Source organism: Pseudopipra pipra, chromosome 3 (genome assembly GCF_036250125.1).
Source record: "Pseudopipra pipra isolate bDixPip1 chromosome 3, bDixPip1.hap1, whole genome shotgun sequence".
NCBI lineage: Eukaryota > Metazoa > Chordata > Aves > Passeriformes > Pipridae > Pseudopipra > Pseudopipra pipra.
In genome coordinates, this window is record NC_087551.1 from 62422332 (window position 1) to 62439487 (window position 17156).

Genomic DNA, 17156 nt, shown 5'->3' on the forward strand with positions numbered 1-17156 from the left:
GCTAGCCTTCACTTTTGTGAAGGTAAGCTTCAAAGTGTTGTCTCATACATACTTGACTCAGGAAGTACAAGGGAGCTAAAGCAAAGCCATGAGTATTTTAATCTTTCAACTACATATGGGATCTGACACAGGGTTTTTGAACTTTTCATGTTAGTGCTGCTGCATAACACTCTAGCAAAGCAAGTAAGAGATATACGTCATTCTGCCTCAGGGCAGACCAAACAGGCCATATCTCCTGTGGCAGAGCATCAAGGCTGTGTTTGTGGGCCACAACCAAGTTTGTACCTCTTGTGAAGCAGCAGATTTGGGCAATACCTTGACTTTTTTGTGCTGGGGAATACATCTTGTTATGCAGAACATTTTCAAGCTGCACTTCCCTGGTGTTGTAACTGGACATGCCTTCCTTAGATTCCCCATCCTCTGTGAGAAAACCAGGCAGGATTGTGGGGACTGGACTTACCAATGCTAGTGCACTCCATCGTGTGGTTGTTGGCTTCCAGCCCATCAGGACACTTTTCAAGGCACTTTCCACTGTATAAGTAAAACCCACTTTTACACTTTGTGCAGAAGTTTCTGGTGAAGCAGGTATCACAGTCAGCTTTACATTCTGAAATGCAAACAGTATACAACAATGTTATTGCTCTTTGCCATGAAATAGCATGGGCTCTCTCACATATACAAGAATCACACAATTCTAGCAATGTCAATCTTCAAAGGGAGCAAATTATATTTAGATCTTCTTCATGGCCTGTACACACAGTGAGGCCAGCCACAAATGACCTCAGCATGGGTGAGGGTTTAAAAAGGATTGCCTGATGCTGAACAGCCTCACACTGATAATCTTCTTGAAGACCTACGCGAATGGCAGACAGAGCACAGCACGTGAGAATAACAATATACTGCTTCTGCCCTACACTGACAAAGCATAGGGACACAAGTACCAGGTCAGCTCCACACTATCTATTGCCATTAATCCAGAGAAATAAAGATATGCCAGAATTTAGAATCTGCTTTGGACTGTTTTGAATCAACATATCTTTCTTTTTTCTTCAAATGGCTCCCTGATGTTCAATCAGATGTCCTGTAGTATTTCAGGTATTATCTGTATGACTACCCAAATTTGCATTACTATTTCCCAGTTCTCAGAAGCTTTTAGGAGAAATGCATAAAACCTTATGTATGGCACAGCTCATGTCTGATATGCAAGGCCACACACTGCTAAAAAGTGAGCAAATACTTTACAGTGTCAAGTTACTCTGTAAGACTTTACTCTGGGGTCCATTCATTAAATAACTTTTATTACCAGGTAAAAACTGGGAGAGTTTCTTGGCCGTCGCTCTTATGTTTTTATATCACCTGTGGGATTAAAAACAGTGAATTCAACAACAAAAAGAGGAGTGGGGATGACATTGCGATCTTTTCCAGTTCATTTATGGTTCAAAATCCATACTGGGGTCAAAATGTTGCCTGAGTGGTAAAGAATAGAGTTGGCTTCTCTGTCCCCCAGCCTGGAGACAACATGAATCAGTAACTTCCCCCAAATCAGGCTGAAAGCTGGGCAGCTGAAGCCTGGCCAGCTTCTACAGGCATTCAGAGGACTACACTGAGTGTGAGACAAGCTATAAAGAGACCAGGGCAAACCACATCTCTGAAGAATGCCACCTGCCATCTTCTGTCCTTGTCTCAGGGGTCAGGCGGGTAAGGGCAGAGGGTTAAACAGCTCCAGCCACCAAGATTCAGCATTCCTCGGTCCCCGCTTGCTCTTCAGTGATGTTGCTGGAAGGCAGTGCCTGGTGCCCACCTGTGCTTCCTTTTCACATGGAGTTGTAGAGGAGGAGGCCATCATGTGGATTCTAGGCAGGTCATTCATGCAGAGCTGGGATCCCTGAGCTTTAGGCCATTTTGTGATCTTTCACCTTAGCTTCTTGCTTGGGTTAATATTTACTGCACTACTATAAAGAACTGAACATTAGAGACATGGCCTGTCCGTCTGCTTCTCTGTTGACTTGACTCCTAAGGGAACACAGCATTCAAGAGAAAACAAACAAATCCATGAGCTTCCCCTTTCCCCAACACTTACTTGCACACTTATTAATGTCGGGATACCGTGTCCCATAATATCCGCTTGGACACGAAGAAAGACATACTCCAATCTGTTTCATGCCAATCCTCTCCAGAACAAAAAAGAGCCTGGGCTTACATGACAGGCATCCGTTGTAGTCAGAACATGTAGCACACCCTCCTTGGCAACCCTGGCTCACGTTAGGATGCACTGAGAAGACAAGCATTAAAGAAAACAAACTGTGAGAGAACAGGACATTAGACAAGACCATGAAATAATGGTTCCTCTGTACTTTGAAGGGTGGGCCATCCATCTCTCTGACAGCATTTAAAGATTGCTTCATTTTTGCATAAGCAATCTGTGTTGCTTATGACCTGACTTTCCATTTCAGAGATTATTTCATCGGCATTAAAAAAAAAACAACCAAGCAGCTCAGCTGATATGTTCACATCTTGAAGAAATAGCTAACAGCAAATGATATTTGAAATAGATTGTATGGAACAGCAGCATCCTAGAGAACATTTATTTTTCTTTTCTTTGTTTTCAGTGGCTTTTCTGCCTTGTATGCATTTGGCTCAGCAGACAAATTCATGTTCACTTATCCCTGCTTTTCCTAGTTGGATGATTAAAAATCAATCTAGTGTGTAATTTCCTTCATTGACTAAATGCCATTTGATTAAGTTCTGCTGTGCAGGAATATGCCCTTGTAAGATCGGATGATAATTTACCTTAATAAAAAGACACAGGAGAGCCATACTTCTCACCCTCCTTCTTTTCCTGGAATGTTCTCTGTGGCATGTTTTTAATCTCTAACAATTACAACCTGATGTTTAGACTTAACTGTGGCATTTACCCTGCTCCGGTCTCAGCACGGAGCATAGGTAGGATTATATTTGTCTTTCAATTGAATTGTTCTAATTCTTCAGACAAGGAAAGGGAAACTTATTACACTCACTGCTTAAATTCTTCAGAGGCTTGGGGATAGCAGAAAAGAGGATGCTATTGCAGACTATCTTTTCAGTAGCAGACATTAATCAGTGTATTACGTGGTCTAGTGGTTAGAGTGCCTGACTCTCACCACTGCGACCCGGGTTCGATTCCCAGCCCCCTGGGCAGGTGGAGCTCGTCAGCCTTGGTAGGCAATCCACCTAAGAGAAGGTCACTCTAAACAAACCTACATCCTGGGGACCTCACTGCCACTGTCCAAGCTTTGCTCGGCCCCGGCAGATGAACCTCAGGACTAAAGGGTGGGCTCAGTTCAGCGCACGCTGTGTCTCACCTAAAAAAATCCACTGCGCAGGCTGGAAGGGTTTGTGACCTTTCCCAAAATCTTCGCTCGCGAAGACTGGCCATTATACTTCTCAGTAGCAGAGAATAAAGTTTTGCACCTTCCTGTACTTTAGAAGTTGTTAGCTACTTTTAATTTCTCCCTGCTTGCTTTCTTAAATAAATTAGAAGTAAAAAATAATTAAGCATCAAGTAGCTGCAGACCCTGTGTCCCCTCTTTTTTGGTCTTGTCTTGTACAAAAAACCCAGGCATTTTTCTAAGTGTAAGCTTTCATCTCTCAGCCTGAGACATCTGGTTATATTTCATATATAGGAGAAATACAGTCCTCATTTGCATTTGTAACTTGTATTTGTAAATATCAGCAGCTTCCTGTTCTGCCTTCTCCTCAGGCCAGTGGTAATTTTATAAATATGCACATGCCATGCTTTGACTGTCTATTTTAGTGCTTTGATTTAATATTTGTCTTCAGACACTGCTAAATATCTCGCATACACAATGAACTTGCTTTTGTCAACTCCCTTCTGTGGATCCCTTGGAGTAGACCAGAAGTCCATATGAATCCATTGCTTATGTGTTGAGAGGCACTACTGCCCGCTGCTCAGGTGGGTTTGCCTAGCAAGGAAGTTCAGGAACACCGCTGTACTTTGTTCACTTACACTCTAGGCAGAAAAGACATGTCCCATGAATGGGAAAAGCATTCCTCTGCGTTCTGAGGTTTCGATGACAAGTCCTGCAATCTGAAGAACCTCAAAGGGAATTCAAGTTCACTTCTTCTCTTTCATTAATAAAATGAGGAATGGGGGTTATTTCTCTCAGTAGGGCTGAACATGGAGGAAAAGTGCAAACTTTGACCCTGATGTGCATAACAATTCCAGTGAGAATATAAGAACCCAGTTCTCTGTGTGCCTCAAAGTACCTATTTTGCAGCACAACCTAGAGGAAAGTGTTTTTACCATGAGGACACAGCACTACTTACTATGAGAATAAATGGCATTCTGCATGGTGAGAAGTTGCAATATAAATTCAGTTATCAGACTTGCTTTCACTAGACTCTCAAAATACTGAGTGCTCAATAAATATAACATATTTCTTTCTGAAAATATTCCAAAGGTACAGAGCTTATTAATTTTGAAATTAAAAAATTGGAAAATAGTTTTTCTTTTCAAAGTTAAGGAAAACCTCCTTGCCTCTCTCTCCTCTGTCTTGTGGATCTTGTAGGAAACTACTTTCAAAGGAAGACACAGTAATGTGATCTAAGGAGCTGATATTATATAAAAACTATCTGTGACTTTCCTTCATTAAGTCTGACAGATGAAAAAGAAGCTGAAGTACAAAATATTTGTCATCAAAGCTGCTATATAAAATATGGATGATCACTTTTGATGGGAAACATATTATGTGTGAGCACCTGTGACATGTCATTATGAATAGATTCTCTTGACAGAGAAAACATTATGTGCAACAGCTCTGAGGTCAAGCTGTGTGCGAGAGATGAGACAGGCAATACTTTATTATCAAAATATGATAATTCTCTGTAGCTAAGATCCATTACAATTTCCATCTCCCCTTTAACTGCACAAGTCTTAAATATATACTCCTAGCCATTTCCACAATTCCTGCCTCTTTTTATGCATTCCAGATACTTCTTATACAAATAACACAGCAAAAAAAGAAAAAGCCTGTAGTTCCAAATGGAGAATTTTATTGCTAGTGTTATGAAGCAAGGCATAAGATAAACTATGCAAGTCAAGCTCCATTTAAAGGTTGATTTCATGTCATATTATAACTAAATGCATGAAGTCAAATAAGCTCCTGTTCTTGGAAATTCTTAGAGCAAAAGTCTCGTTGAAAAGTCAGAATTAACATTTTAAGTTAAGTAAGCGTTTTTTCTCTTAAAAGCTATTAAAAGGATGCTTTTTTGGACTGTCTCCAACTGTGCCTGGCATTTCTTTGAGACCTGTATCTGTACTGTATCTGTAATAAAACAGTCTCTCATTGCACTTTCTCTGAATGCTAGGTAGACCCTTATTCTGGCTCAGGCAACAATCAAAGCAGGGACAGCCAAGTGCTCCAGAAATTGACACTGTTTAAAAGCACAGCACTGGGCTTTGTCATTGAACCTGGGAAAAAACAAATGGTGGAGCATGTTTGAAATTAGGCATCTCCAAGCTGCAGCTGAAGATCTCATTCTTGTTAACTCTCAGCCTCCTCCCTGTCTAGTTCAGATCCAGATGCTTGCCTGATCTCTGCAACATAGGGCCCTCCCCTCCTGCAAAGGCTGAGGGGGATTGAAGGGATTCCAGAAGGAAACAGAGCAAACTCAGGCTCTAAAACATATTTCTGACACAGGGAGGGAATTTATCACTGCTGGTTACAGAACTGGCCCTTACTATTCGTCTCTCAATGCAGCAAAGTGTTAGTGCCTGCAGATCTCAAGTACTTCAGAAACTCCACATCATAACCCCAAGGAAGCAACCAGAAGTTTTATCCCTTCTTCCCCCGTATTAGAAACTGTGAGCCCAGAGTTTAAGTGATGTGCTGGGAACATAAACCCTATCTGGTGAAATCCAGTCATGGTACACAGGGTGTAAGCGTTTCTTCAAATTTCTGTGCTTAGGTCAGCAGTAGAAGTGGGTAAGTAACATATATCCACTTTAAGAAATGCTTTGAAGTCTGCAGGTGAAAAAGCATTAGAAGAGCACAGACCACTTCTTTTAGCCACAAGTTTTAGATATGGTAAGAGGGACAAAGAGAGGTCCAGTGTCTTGGCAGAAAGTCAGGCACTGTGGTCTCATGGGTTAGACACTGGCTGCAGAACCAGGAGGGATTGCTAATAGGTCCAAGAAATGCTCTGGCTAAATACTCTTGCTTGAACCACTTTGTCTTTGGTGTAACCTGCTCCATTATAAAGACATATAAAACAAAACCCAAAAATTGCTCCACAACTTTCAGAACTGACTTCAGTGAGGATGAAGTATTCTATGCATGGGCTTTAGAGATGACCCTACCAGCCATCCAGCACTTCTGCCCTCTAGTATTCAAACACTCTGAGCACAGTGAAATCATAGACTCTCAGGGATGAAAAATGCAGTGCAGCAATGGGCAAAGCAAGTGGTGGGAGCCCAGAGACCCACAGAGAAGCTGCAGCAGATCGTCAAAGGTAGACAACTAACATAAGTGCAAAGTTACCCTTACACTGGGATGCATTTCATTTAAAGAAAAAACAAAAAGCCAACAGGCAGTATATTTATCTAGGGAAAGAATCAGTGTTTGGGATTCAGCTGATGGTGGTGGCAAAGGCTCACCTAGTCGCTGTCTCTGCATCCCTACCTGCATTACTCTGCTGGAAGTAATCACGAGCATCAGTTCCCATGCAGCTTAATGCAGATGAGACTAGTGCTCAGGGAATGCTCAGTGCCATCAGATTGTAGGTGCCAGCAGCCTTGCACCCCGGTAATTTGTGGTTAGCAGTGCATACAAACAGAAGTCTGTCCGTGGCTTTCTTTTCTTTTTTTTTCCCACCTGCATTATTAATCTGCAGTATTTATGTGTAGTAGCTGCTAACATCATCCTGAAGGGAGATCAGTGTCAATGGGGAAAGGCTGCACCTTTTTTCCTTCTCATGTCATCAGCCAAGAGTAGTACAAAGTATGTATATGCAGACTTGTGACTGGCTATAAGTCCGTAGCCAATAAATCTGTTCTTCCTTTTTTTCTTTTTATAAAACTTAAATACTGGAGATTAGGGAAGACCCTAAATTAATATTGAACTATTTTCTTGTCCTGTCTGCCTTTAAACCCTTTTTTTTCCTCAGAGGCCTCTTTTTGTGCAAGGCATTTGTCCAGATACTACTTTTAAGTCTCATTAGCAAATGAAATCTCAGAATATTTTCCAAAGCTCTACTCTGGAAACAATGAGTTGTGGTGTCTATTAAAAAGAGAAAGTTAAGGATAAGGAGCTGCATTTGAATCTGAATTTCCGATGATGAGGTGCTAGACTTTGACCATATGCAGCAAATAAATTCTAAACCTTTGCAATGACATTTTTCAATCAGTTTTGCTTTATTTTTAGATTAAAATTTATGGGATAAAAAAAAAGAAAACAACAGAAAACAAAATGGAGGAGGAATCCAGCTGGGCACATGTTCTGATAGCCAGAGGAAAAGCTCAGGGTAGAAGAATATTCTTTGCCCGTTTGCTGCAGCTGAGGTGCACTGACTCATCACTGCTCTCCGAAGACAAGATGTCCATTTAGAAGTTCACTCTTGAAATGGATGTGCTAGGCAAATGAAATCCATCCCTGCTAGAGAGCTGCTGCTACTCCTGGTTTCTCAGGCGTGCGTATTCTCACAGGAAATATTTTCACAGCATAGCTGCTCTGGAATTCAGCCTTCCCAGCTGGGCTGCCCCTTGCCACAAGGCCAAACCCCACCTCAGCTTTACCCACCACACAGCACCCACGCAGACATTAGCCCTTTTGGTGGTGGCGATTTGGGATGGGATATCCCCTGGGTTCTCCTGTTGCTCGATTGCTCTGTGTGCTCACTAGCATTCCTTTCTTTTCCTCTTGCCTAGTGGGAAGCAGCTGCCTGTGGTGGTGGTCTGAAAACAATACTTCATGTAAAGCAGAGCTACTCTTAATCATGTGGACTGTCCTTTAGGCAAATGTAAACAGCATTTGGCAGTCAGCTCTTCTAATGAGAAAGTCATTAAGGAATTCAGTTTGCAAACCACAGCGTATTTCCTCAGACTCTTTCTTGGACAGCATTTCTTTGTGTAGAAATGCATCAGAGGTGGGACGGACAATGGTGCGGCAAAAACGCTGAACCAACGTGTAGTCAACAGACAGTTACGGAGCAAAGACAAAGCCCAGGAGGGGTAGGACAGCACCAGGACAGTCAGTATGTATGGGTTTGATAAAATTGTATTATCACTGCTAAATAGATTCCCATCTTGGGCCAAGGCGAAACCTGAGCTCAGTCTTGCAGGCTAAGCTCTGCTCAATCACTTGGCCTTAAATCACCTGCACGGACTTGGTGTGTTGTGATGGTACAGCAGCTGGGCTCTGTGGGGAAGAAAGACCCATACATGACAATCACCACATTGGATTGGCCATAAGTTTTCTGGAATGCAACTGAACCAATGGTGATAGCTGAGGAATGTGGACTCTCTGTCCAGCCTCCTCAAGATCTACAGGAGTCTGAGCCAGCCGCAAAAGAGGGAAAGAGGAAAATCAGTCTAAAAGTCAATTGTTAATGCCTTAGTGTCATCTGTTTCTCTTTGTGATTTGTGCTTCCCAAATACTTTAAGATTTCTTTCTAGGAGGGTGGTAACTCCTCCAGAGATTTGCCTGACTTGGATTTTACTTCAGAGCATTACTGCTTTCTATGGTACAAAATACGTCGCAAAGAGGATCCTCAAATGTCCTCCTGTGTTTTGAGGGAAAAAGATCCCATGAGGACTGCAAAAGAATTACCCAAACATCTGCCTGGTGTGACAGAATGTTTTCCTCCTCAAGAGGCACTTCACATCTGAGGGAAAAGAAACCAACCTATTTTGTTCACCAAGTGTCAACAGTTCTAAAAAAGCAACAGAAACATGAGTATGGGACTGTCCCACAGTCTCAAGGAGTATCTATAGCTGTTTTGTAGTGGTGCCTACGAGCAAGGAGGCCCTCAGCCCAAATGGCCAAGATCTCACTGGCGATTGCCTCATCATTATTAAACACATGTCTGGCAGAGTGATCCTGAAAGTTAAGTATACTGGCAGCCAGAACGCATTTCCCCTGAATTCGGTTAGAAAGAGCATCAACAGGCTGAAAAATCTCACCAGGGGTGAAGAGTTTTGTGCAGTCTCCTAGCATCTTCAGCACAACAGAAATCAGCCACAGCAACCACAAATGGCTCCTTGTCATTCCAGAGAGTTTTGTAAATAAACTGAAAAATTCTTTTCATGGAGAGAGAAGGGAAATTGACTTCTTTTTTCCCACATACTACAGAGCACCACCAAAATTCAGGGATGCAGGAAGTTTAACCAGTATAGGAACCAAACCAGTAAGGACCCCTGAGACAAGCTGCTTTAAGCACCCTGGTAATGATGGTAAAGGTAGGACCAGGTCATGCAATACCTTCTCACCTCAAGTTCTAACTCCTATAAGCAATTACAGATCTTGATTTTAGAGTCAGCTGTAGTTGTTTCCAATACTCAGCCTTCAAAACTATACATTATGATTTTTTTCTAAAAATGCAGATCTTGGTTACATTATCTCCTTATTGTCTAGATAAAAGGAGCTGTTATAGAAGGACAAGTATGCTACTATGAAGAATAATAACCTGATAGTTGCATTAACCAACATGCCATGACAGTTGTGAGACTCAGCTACTTGCAAAGAAAGCATCTGTGCTCAGATAGAAAGGAGGTGTGAGTTTTGGAAAGGGATTTTATTTGATGCACATATATTTAGACAGAACTTTAGTACTGTAATCCTGCAAGATGCTGTCATGAAGATCCACAGCTGATTTTAGACTGTTCGTACGCACACAGAACTGTTTTTAAACAAGGTTGTCAACATCACTGTGGCTCCCTTGACTCCCCAATCTCTTCTCTACAAGAAATGCATGCTTCTACCAAGTGAAAAACCAAAAATATACATGCTCATTTTTCAGAATATGCAGTCTTTCTGTTTGCTGCTTCATGGTAGTGCCCAATCTATGTTTCTAGCAAAGCTCATTGATGCTCAGGTTGTTCTGGTGGCAGCACAGCCTGTCTCCCGCACACCCCATTTGCTTCCCCTGTTTTGTTCTCTTAATACACTGGAGACTTATTGTTGTGTATTACACAGATGCTCGTGCATTTCCAAGCTGTATAAGGATCACTCAGCTCATACTGTCAACATTACACAACTACAGTAGCATTTGCAAGTTTCTCGTTTCCCACAGGGTCTTTTGAGACCAGTTTTTCTCTCAAAGTTTTGTTTCAGTAACCACAGAAAGAACAGCAGGATGTAACAGATTTTACTTTCCATGCCGGGGACTAGGGAGAAGGGTTTAAACAGTAAAAGCCTGTAATCCCATGTCGAAACTATGATTTTCTACTACCATGTTTATAGCGTTAAAAAATTAATAAGCCAGACAGCAAGCCAGCCCACTGCCTTGGCAGTGCTCAGATGTGCCTTTGGTCAATTACTTAATATCCTCTCAATTTAGTGTATTTTTTAAGTGGAACTGATCAAAAGTGTGTACTAAATGAAATAATTTTTTCTGTGTAATGATTAAATTCATACCATACTGAAGCTAACTGAAGGCCCGAAGTATATTGTTTGCAATGGAACTGTTCCGGACTGATGCCTGCAAACGTTTAAATGGAACCTATCTCTTTAAGTTCAAGACTCACATCAAGATTTGAATGCAGAGTACAGACACTAAGGAGTACCACAGTGCCAGAAGATCTCTAAAAATTGTGTTCTACAAAGAGAAACTCTGATCTCAAATTTTCATTAAGGAAAAGGCTAACTTCTCCAGGCTGACTGGACCATCCATCCATCAGCGACATAAGTTGAAATCAATAATTAAAGTACTAGCTCTAGTGACTGCTTCTGTGCCGCAGTAGTGATGCATATGCTACCAACACTCAGCAAATGATGATCCAACTGCTTTTACCTTTCCCTCATGTCACTGGGACTCATGCTAGTCTAAAAGAAAAAGAAGTAAAGGTTTTTGAGACCAAAACATGAACAATATGATACGAAACAGAATGCAACTCTAGTTGAAAACAGACAAGAGACATCATCACCTCCCATCTTGGACTCACTGACAAAAGTCCTGGCCCATTAAAGTTAGTGGCAAAGCTCCTATGAAGAGACAGAGGTGAGGATTTCACTTATTTCTTAATTGATGTTAGGGTAGTCCATGGTTCTGAGTAGCTGTCTGATTTTTAGAGGGCAGTGTGATTGGATGGCCTGTTTAGATTGGGATTAAATAATACAATGGCCGAGATTTAAGTAGACATCCGATTCTTGAGAGACTGAGTCAGTTTAACAGCTCCGTGTGCCTGGCTCTTCTCGTGAAGTAGCTATGAATGGCACGTAGTTAGGGCTTGTTTCATCACCCCTTCTGCGCTGCCCTCTCTTTGAAGTCTGAGCCTTTCCCTCTCAACCGGCTTCACTGCAGCACACACTGACCCACATGAAAGAAATTTAGTGCTCACACCGAGCATCATTCACTTCCCCAAAACTGTGATACATCTGATATCACTGCAATGACACACAACAGGCAGTTTACCATCAGGCTACAGCTGTGCTACAAAGTATTTGAGCTGAATTATTGATGTGCTGATGATGAAATCAAGACTATCATCCATTTTGTGCTTAAGCAGGTTAATTTTTTATGTGGCGGTATACCACCACTTCCCTGGGGATTTGCATGCCAATCAGCTCAGTTGATTGCAAGAGAAAATTATTTAAAATAAATTAAAACTGCTTATTTTTTTGTTTGATTTTAGTTAATGTATCATCTGTAATAGTATGTTTGTTATCCCAAATACAATTAACAGTTTAATGCTAACACATCAAACTTTCCAGATAGTTAAATTAATTGAAAGCTTATGCACAGGCTGTATTTGAAAAGAGAAGGTGCAGACTGCACATGGCTGTAGGAAACTGCTGTAGCCAGTGGCTGCACAGACCAAATGCCCTGTTGTCCCTTTGCTGCCACCTCCAGAGTACAAATCACCCCCTGCAGTTACTGGGTCAATGCAGAATGAAGACAGGTCCCTCATACACACCTTCACACTCATTCTTCCTGTTAAAAGGATCCCCATGGCTATCACCTCCCTTGCAATCTAAGGCTAAAAGCTGCCAGGCTGCTCCAACCTCTTGAGAATGCCGTGGAGAGGATGTGCGGCAACCGGGAAATCAGTTTAATTGATTAAAGGTGTTTACAAATGTTTTACTTTACTCCAGTGTCTGCACGTAAGGATGACTCCTAGGGGATGACAGGAATGCTATTTCACAAGGACTTTTGACCATGGGATTCATGCAAAATAGCCATACAATGCAAGAAATTAAATATTCCACAAAAATTAAAAGATAATCTCATTCACTTAGTTTGGAATACTTGGTTTCAGTTATTTGAAAAAAATGTTGACAAAATTTTGTCAAAGCTTTATAGCAAAATATTTCTATTTTTAGAGAGTGACTTGTTCTAATGGAATTTTATTGCATCAATGATTGTTCAAGTGGATTTAATTTGAAATAGTGATAGTAATATTGTAAAGGTGATAAGGAAGTATAAGATACAAAATTTCAATTTTAAAGAAAAAAGTGGAAAAAAAAAAACTGAGGCCACCTATTGACAATATTAGGTAAAGAAAAACAACCCCCCCAAATTAAAATAATTATGTATAACATCAAGAATTAAGTATCTAGGAAATATAGGGTTAGCATTATGAGTCTTATTAAACATTTTACAGTAAGAACTGTAAAGTCAAAGGTTTTGAAGCCACCTTAATGTTTCTCTACAACAGCAAAAAAAAGGGGGACTTTTTTATTTGTCTGATATATTATTTAACATTGCTGATGCACATCCAAAGGGACATCTGACACTTTTCATGCATAACTGAAGAAGCAGTCTTAAAACTATACTTTTGCTAAGGTATTTCACTGGTAACAATGGTAGAAAGTCATACAATTTAGGCTGGATCACAGCAGCATCCTGAGGGCACATGTTTAACCTTACTCTGCACATGCAAGTACAAATTTGTGAGACACGTCTTCCTACCCAAGGTGCTGCACAGGCAAATGATCCATTTGCTGTTTTGTGTCCCAAGAGAGATGCTTTTTCGGGTGTCAGATGCCTTAGCCAGCTTGCAAAATTTCCTTGGCACTTTGCAACGTGCTCTGTTGAAGAACATTTTTCTAATAACTGCAGTAATGAGGAAGAGAGGACTGTTCAGTTCTGTTTTGTCACACTGTAATATAATCAAGTTAAGCTGATGCAGAATAAATGATAGAAATAGAACCCATTACTTCAAATAGAACTGCCTAATATAAGTTATACCAACAATTAGTTAGGCTTCAGTGAAAACCAAACATCCCTTAGATATTAGAAAAACATGAAATCACAGCAGTTATTTTTAAAGCATCCAATATGATGAATATTTGGCAGCTTGACTGGTGGCTAGTGGCTTGCGGCACCACGTTGGGCTGCCATGAGACAGGGCTCGGATATGAGATGACCACAACAACACCACTCAAAATGCCAGGCTGCTGCAGAAAAATTGTGCTAAAAAATGTCACAAGCAGATGCCAAAATGGAATAAGTGAAAGGAAAGTCTGAACTGTGCCTTAGTATGAAAACATCCTTCTTAACTGGCTCCTTGACTTCCTGGAGCTGCCTGAAGTCAAGTCATTTGCTTTCGCAGAGGTATCAGACCGTCACCCCAAGTACCCCACAAGTACATGTCCCTAGTGACAGCAATCAAAATTATACATGAAGGGATCCAGTCCTGGGGTAGAATGTTGGACTCAGTTATCAACCTGTAATTTGTAGACTACCAGAGCCCTGTGTAATGTTAGAAACGAGGAAAAATTATTGCAATGGCACCAGTTCCCCACCCCCAAAGCAAAAAAATACATAGTTCAGTACACAGTATGGAAGACAATAAAAGCCATAGGTGAACTTTCAACATCTAGTTACTTTGTCTTTCTCTAACAGCACCACTGAGTTATGTGCTTTTGGAGAAAATTAGGGGTTCTTGGATCTGAAAGTTTGTAAAGTTGCCTCGTTATGGTACCTTTCCAGCATTGGAAAGTTTAAAGTATTAGCATCCACATTTTCAAACCCAGGGCCTCCAGTGAGACAACTGATCTCCTGCTTCATTCCTATGTCAATACCCTGTTTTTCAGAATGCCTGTGGAAGATGTAGGTGGTCAGAGGTCTGACAATGCAGCTATTTATTCAGGAGTCCAATCAAAGGATTGTTGCTTCGCTTCTAGAGCCAAACTTAGAAGTTTTAGTTTTGTCATCTTTGGGCTTCAATTTTTTTGTCTGCAAAGGAGAAATGATACCTATCTCTTAGGATTGTTGAGGTGTTTAATTCATGGATGTTTACAATATGCCCTCAGCTTTGGCTGAAATTCCTGGCTTCTTTGCACATGCAAGCCTTCACGAGTGAGTCTGTTCCTGGCATCACATTAAACCTTGTTTTATACGGGGTTCTTTCATATACATCAGATTGTTATGGGCACGACTACTGAGTCATGGGTGCAAGTGTGGTAACAATTTATTGTAGTCATTCGCACAACATTTCCATGCACAGATTTCAAAGGCAGACTGAGACAAGTTGAGAAGCCAGTTCTTTTAACTTTCTGATTTCTACTCTGTGACTGAAGAGATTAGATTATTGGAAAACATGCTATTAGCACTGGCTTGCAGCCAAAGGGTCTGCTATGCATTCTGCGAGGGGTGCTGTACTCACTGTAAATTAAGGAAAAGAGCTGGGTAAGTTACTCCAGCAAGGAATGTTCCCCTTGGGAATTGTTCACAGCAGATGAGAGCTGTGGTTGGTGAGCAAAGAGCAACAGGGAGAAGAAAAATAACAAAAAAGGTCAGAAATTTCAGGGGGAAAAAAGGCCCTTTTTCTCCCTACACTGAGCAGCAAGTTAACAAGCTTTAATGTTTCTTGATCCCTTTTATGCTACTTTCTGCCTACCCAGACCCAATTGGAAAAAAAAACAACCAAACAATTACCGTGTAAGCCCATGCTTAAATTCCTCCCCATTTGAGAAAGCACATCAGCTTATGGTTACCTTCACACACGTGTTACAGATTCCTTGACTTCAATTAGACTTAAATGCCTGATCAAAATTAAGGATGCATTCTTGAATAGAGGCTGTTGTGTTTGGAGCACAACAAGTAGGCAAAAGCAAACTCTGAAGTAGGCAAAAGCCTAACTCTTAACATACTAACTTTGAAAATAATGCCTTGAACTTCTCAGTAATAACTAATTCAAAGTCTAAAATATTTTTATTTTTTAACTTTTTTTAACTTTTCAATAGTTTTAGGTAATTTTGTAGGGGAGAAAAATAATCAAAATATTTTCAGCATAATGACCATATTTTCATCGTATTCCAGAGAGCAAAACCATTTTCCTTTTCTCCTTTCTTTTAGAAGATTGGAAAAAAATTCCCTAATACTGCAGAGAAAAGCATAGTCATGTAAATTCAAAAGACTTATGAAAGGCTTCTAGTACTACATCATTAACTTTTTAAAATTAATGTTCCTGCATTTTAAATGACTGCTATCATGTCTGGGAGTAAGATTCCTACAGTGCTTGGAGTCAGCAGCCCTGTTTCTTTGTGTCTCAGTGTGAGACCCAACAAAGATGATAATTTAATTGCTTTTTGAATGTAAAGATGTTCAACTTTTAGATTATTAAGTAGTTTTATAAGGGGCTACTAAACTATATCCTCATAGGAAGGCAAACAGATTGCTTTGATTTCAGTAAGAATTGAACCAGCATCCTATAAAAGGAGAGACCCAAAGTGTGTTCATTAATCTCTAAAGTATCTTTTTCAGCTTAAATCTGCTGTTTGCTGTGTAATACTTTCCATACCATACATCATATGTAACACTCCATATGGAAAAAAGCCAGTACCACAAAGGTGTTCTCACAGAAAACTAGAAAGAGGTGTTCAAAGGAAAGCTAAGTGAAAAGGTGGCCAGATGATCAGGGAAAATGATTACAAAGTTTATCATGTACATGGCAAAAAGAAAAAAAGTATAATTATTGCAAACTATTGTGATTTCAACTATCCTTAAACACCCTGAGAAAATTATATAATTACATAGCAACATCAGCAGTAACAGTAAGACTCCAAATATATGTGCAGTTCTGTAGGGCCTTTCACCCTGTGGTCCTCAAAAGCACTTTATAGCAATCAACCAAGATGCAGCTCCATGATGCTAAGCAAATGTTCTAGGGACCATGTTACCTTTCTCTTAGATGACTGCAGCAGCTCTTTAACAACACGTTTGGAGAAGAATGGGAATGCACTGCCTGTTTGATGGCTGCTATGACCAGTCTGAACTAAGACATTTGGAGGAACCCCGGGATTGAAAATGCGACTAACCAGAAAATGCAGCTTGGTTGCTACCAGCCTTATTCTGCTTTACATTGCAAAGAGGAAGCATAGCCATCCCAAAGCCCATGCTGAAGAAATAGTTCAATACTAGGGATTAAGAAGTGCATCACCTCACTGCTGTTTTCTTCCTCTGAAGATCTCTAAGTTTTAAAGTTGTTGCTTCATAATGCCTGAGAGCTGCTGATGACAGGTAGGGCACAGCAATGAAGGAAACTGGCATTGGGGTGTCTTCATGGTCTTCACTTTCATCAGGAACACAGTTTCTCAGTCACAACATAGGGACAGCACTGTGTTAGACTCTGCCCCAATTCTCCTGTTATGACTTTGTAAGCAAAGAACAGGCACATGAAAGTTTACCACCAGAGGTCTTCCGCTGGCATAGAACAGGGATGAGCTCAGATACGCTAAAAGAGAAAAAAACCTTAGTTCTGTTATGCCTGCTCTTAGAGATAAAAGAAGCCTAGTAAAATCTGCATCTAGCTTACTGGAGTGTTTTCTTCCCTGTCTGAGGCACACTCCACAACAGCACCTCGTTCTCTAGGAAAAAAAAAAAAAGGCAGTCTGTAATAAAGCATTGCCCCTAAAATATCTATGCTATAAAGCTATCTGCTACTATAAGTAAAGATATCAGTGTAGTAAGTAAAGAGATCAATGGCTGGAAATAGG

General features: G+C 40.7%; 1 protein-coding gene across 2 annotated transcripts in view; it reads right to left on the reverse strand.

The window, feature by feature from the left end:
* The window catches only part of RSPO3 (R-spondin 3), a 64570-nt gene that overhangs the window by 26216 nt on the left and 21198 nt on the right, over positions 1-17156 (reverse strand). For both annotated transcript variants that reach the window (XM_064649576.1, XM_064649577.1), the window contains 2 exons: positions 2081-2272; positions 461-607 (listed from right to left, as the gene is read on the reverse strand). In XM_064649576.1, the coding sequence (XP_064505646.1) occupies positions 461-607; positions 2081-2272 (339 nt within the window). The remainder of the gene's footprint in view (positions 1-460; positions 608-2080; positions 2273-17156) is intronic.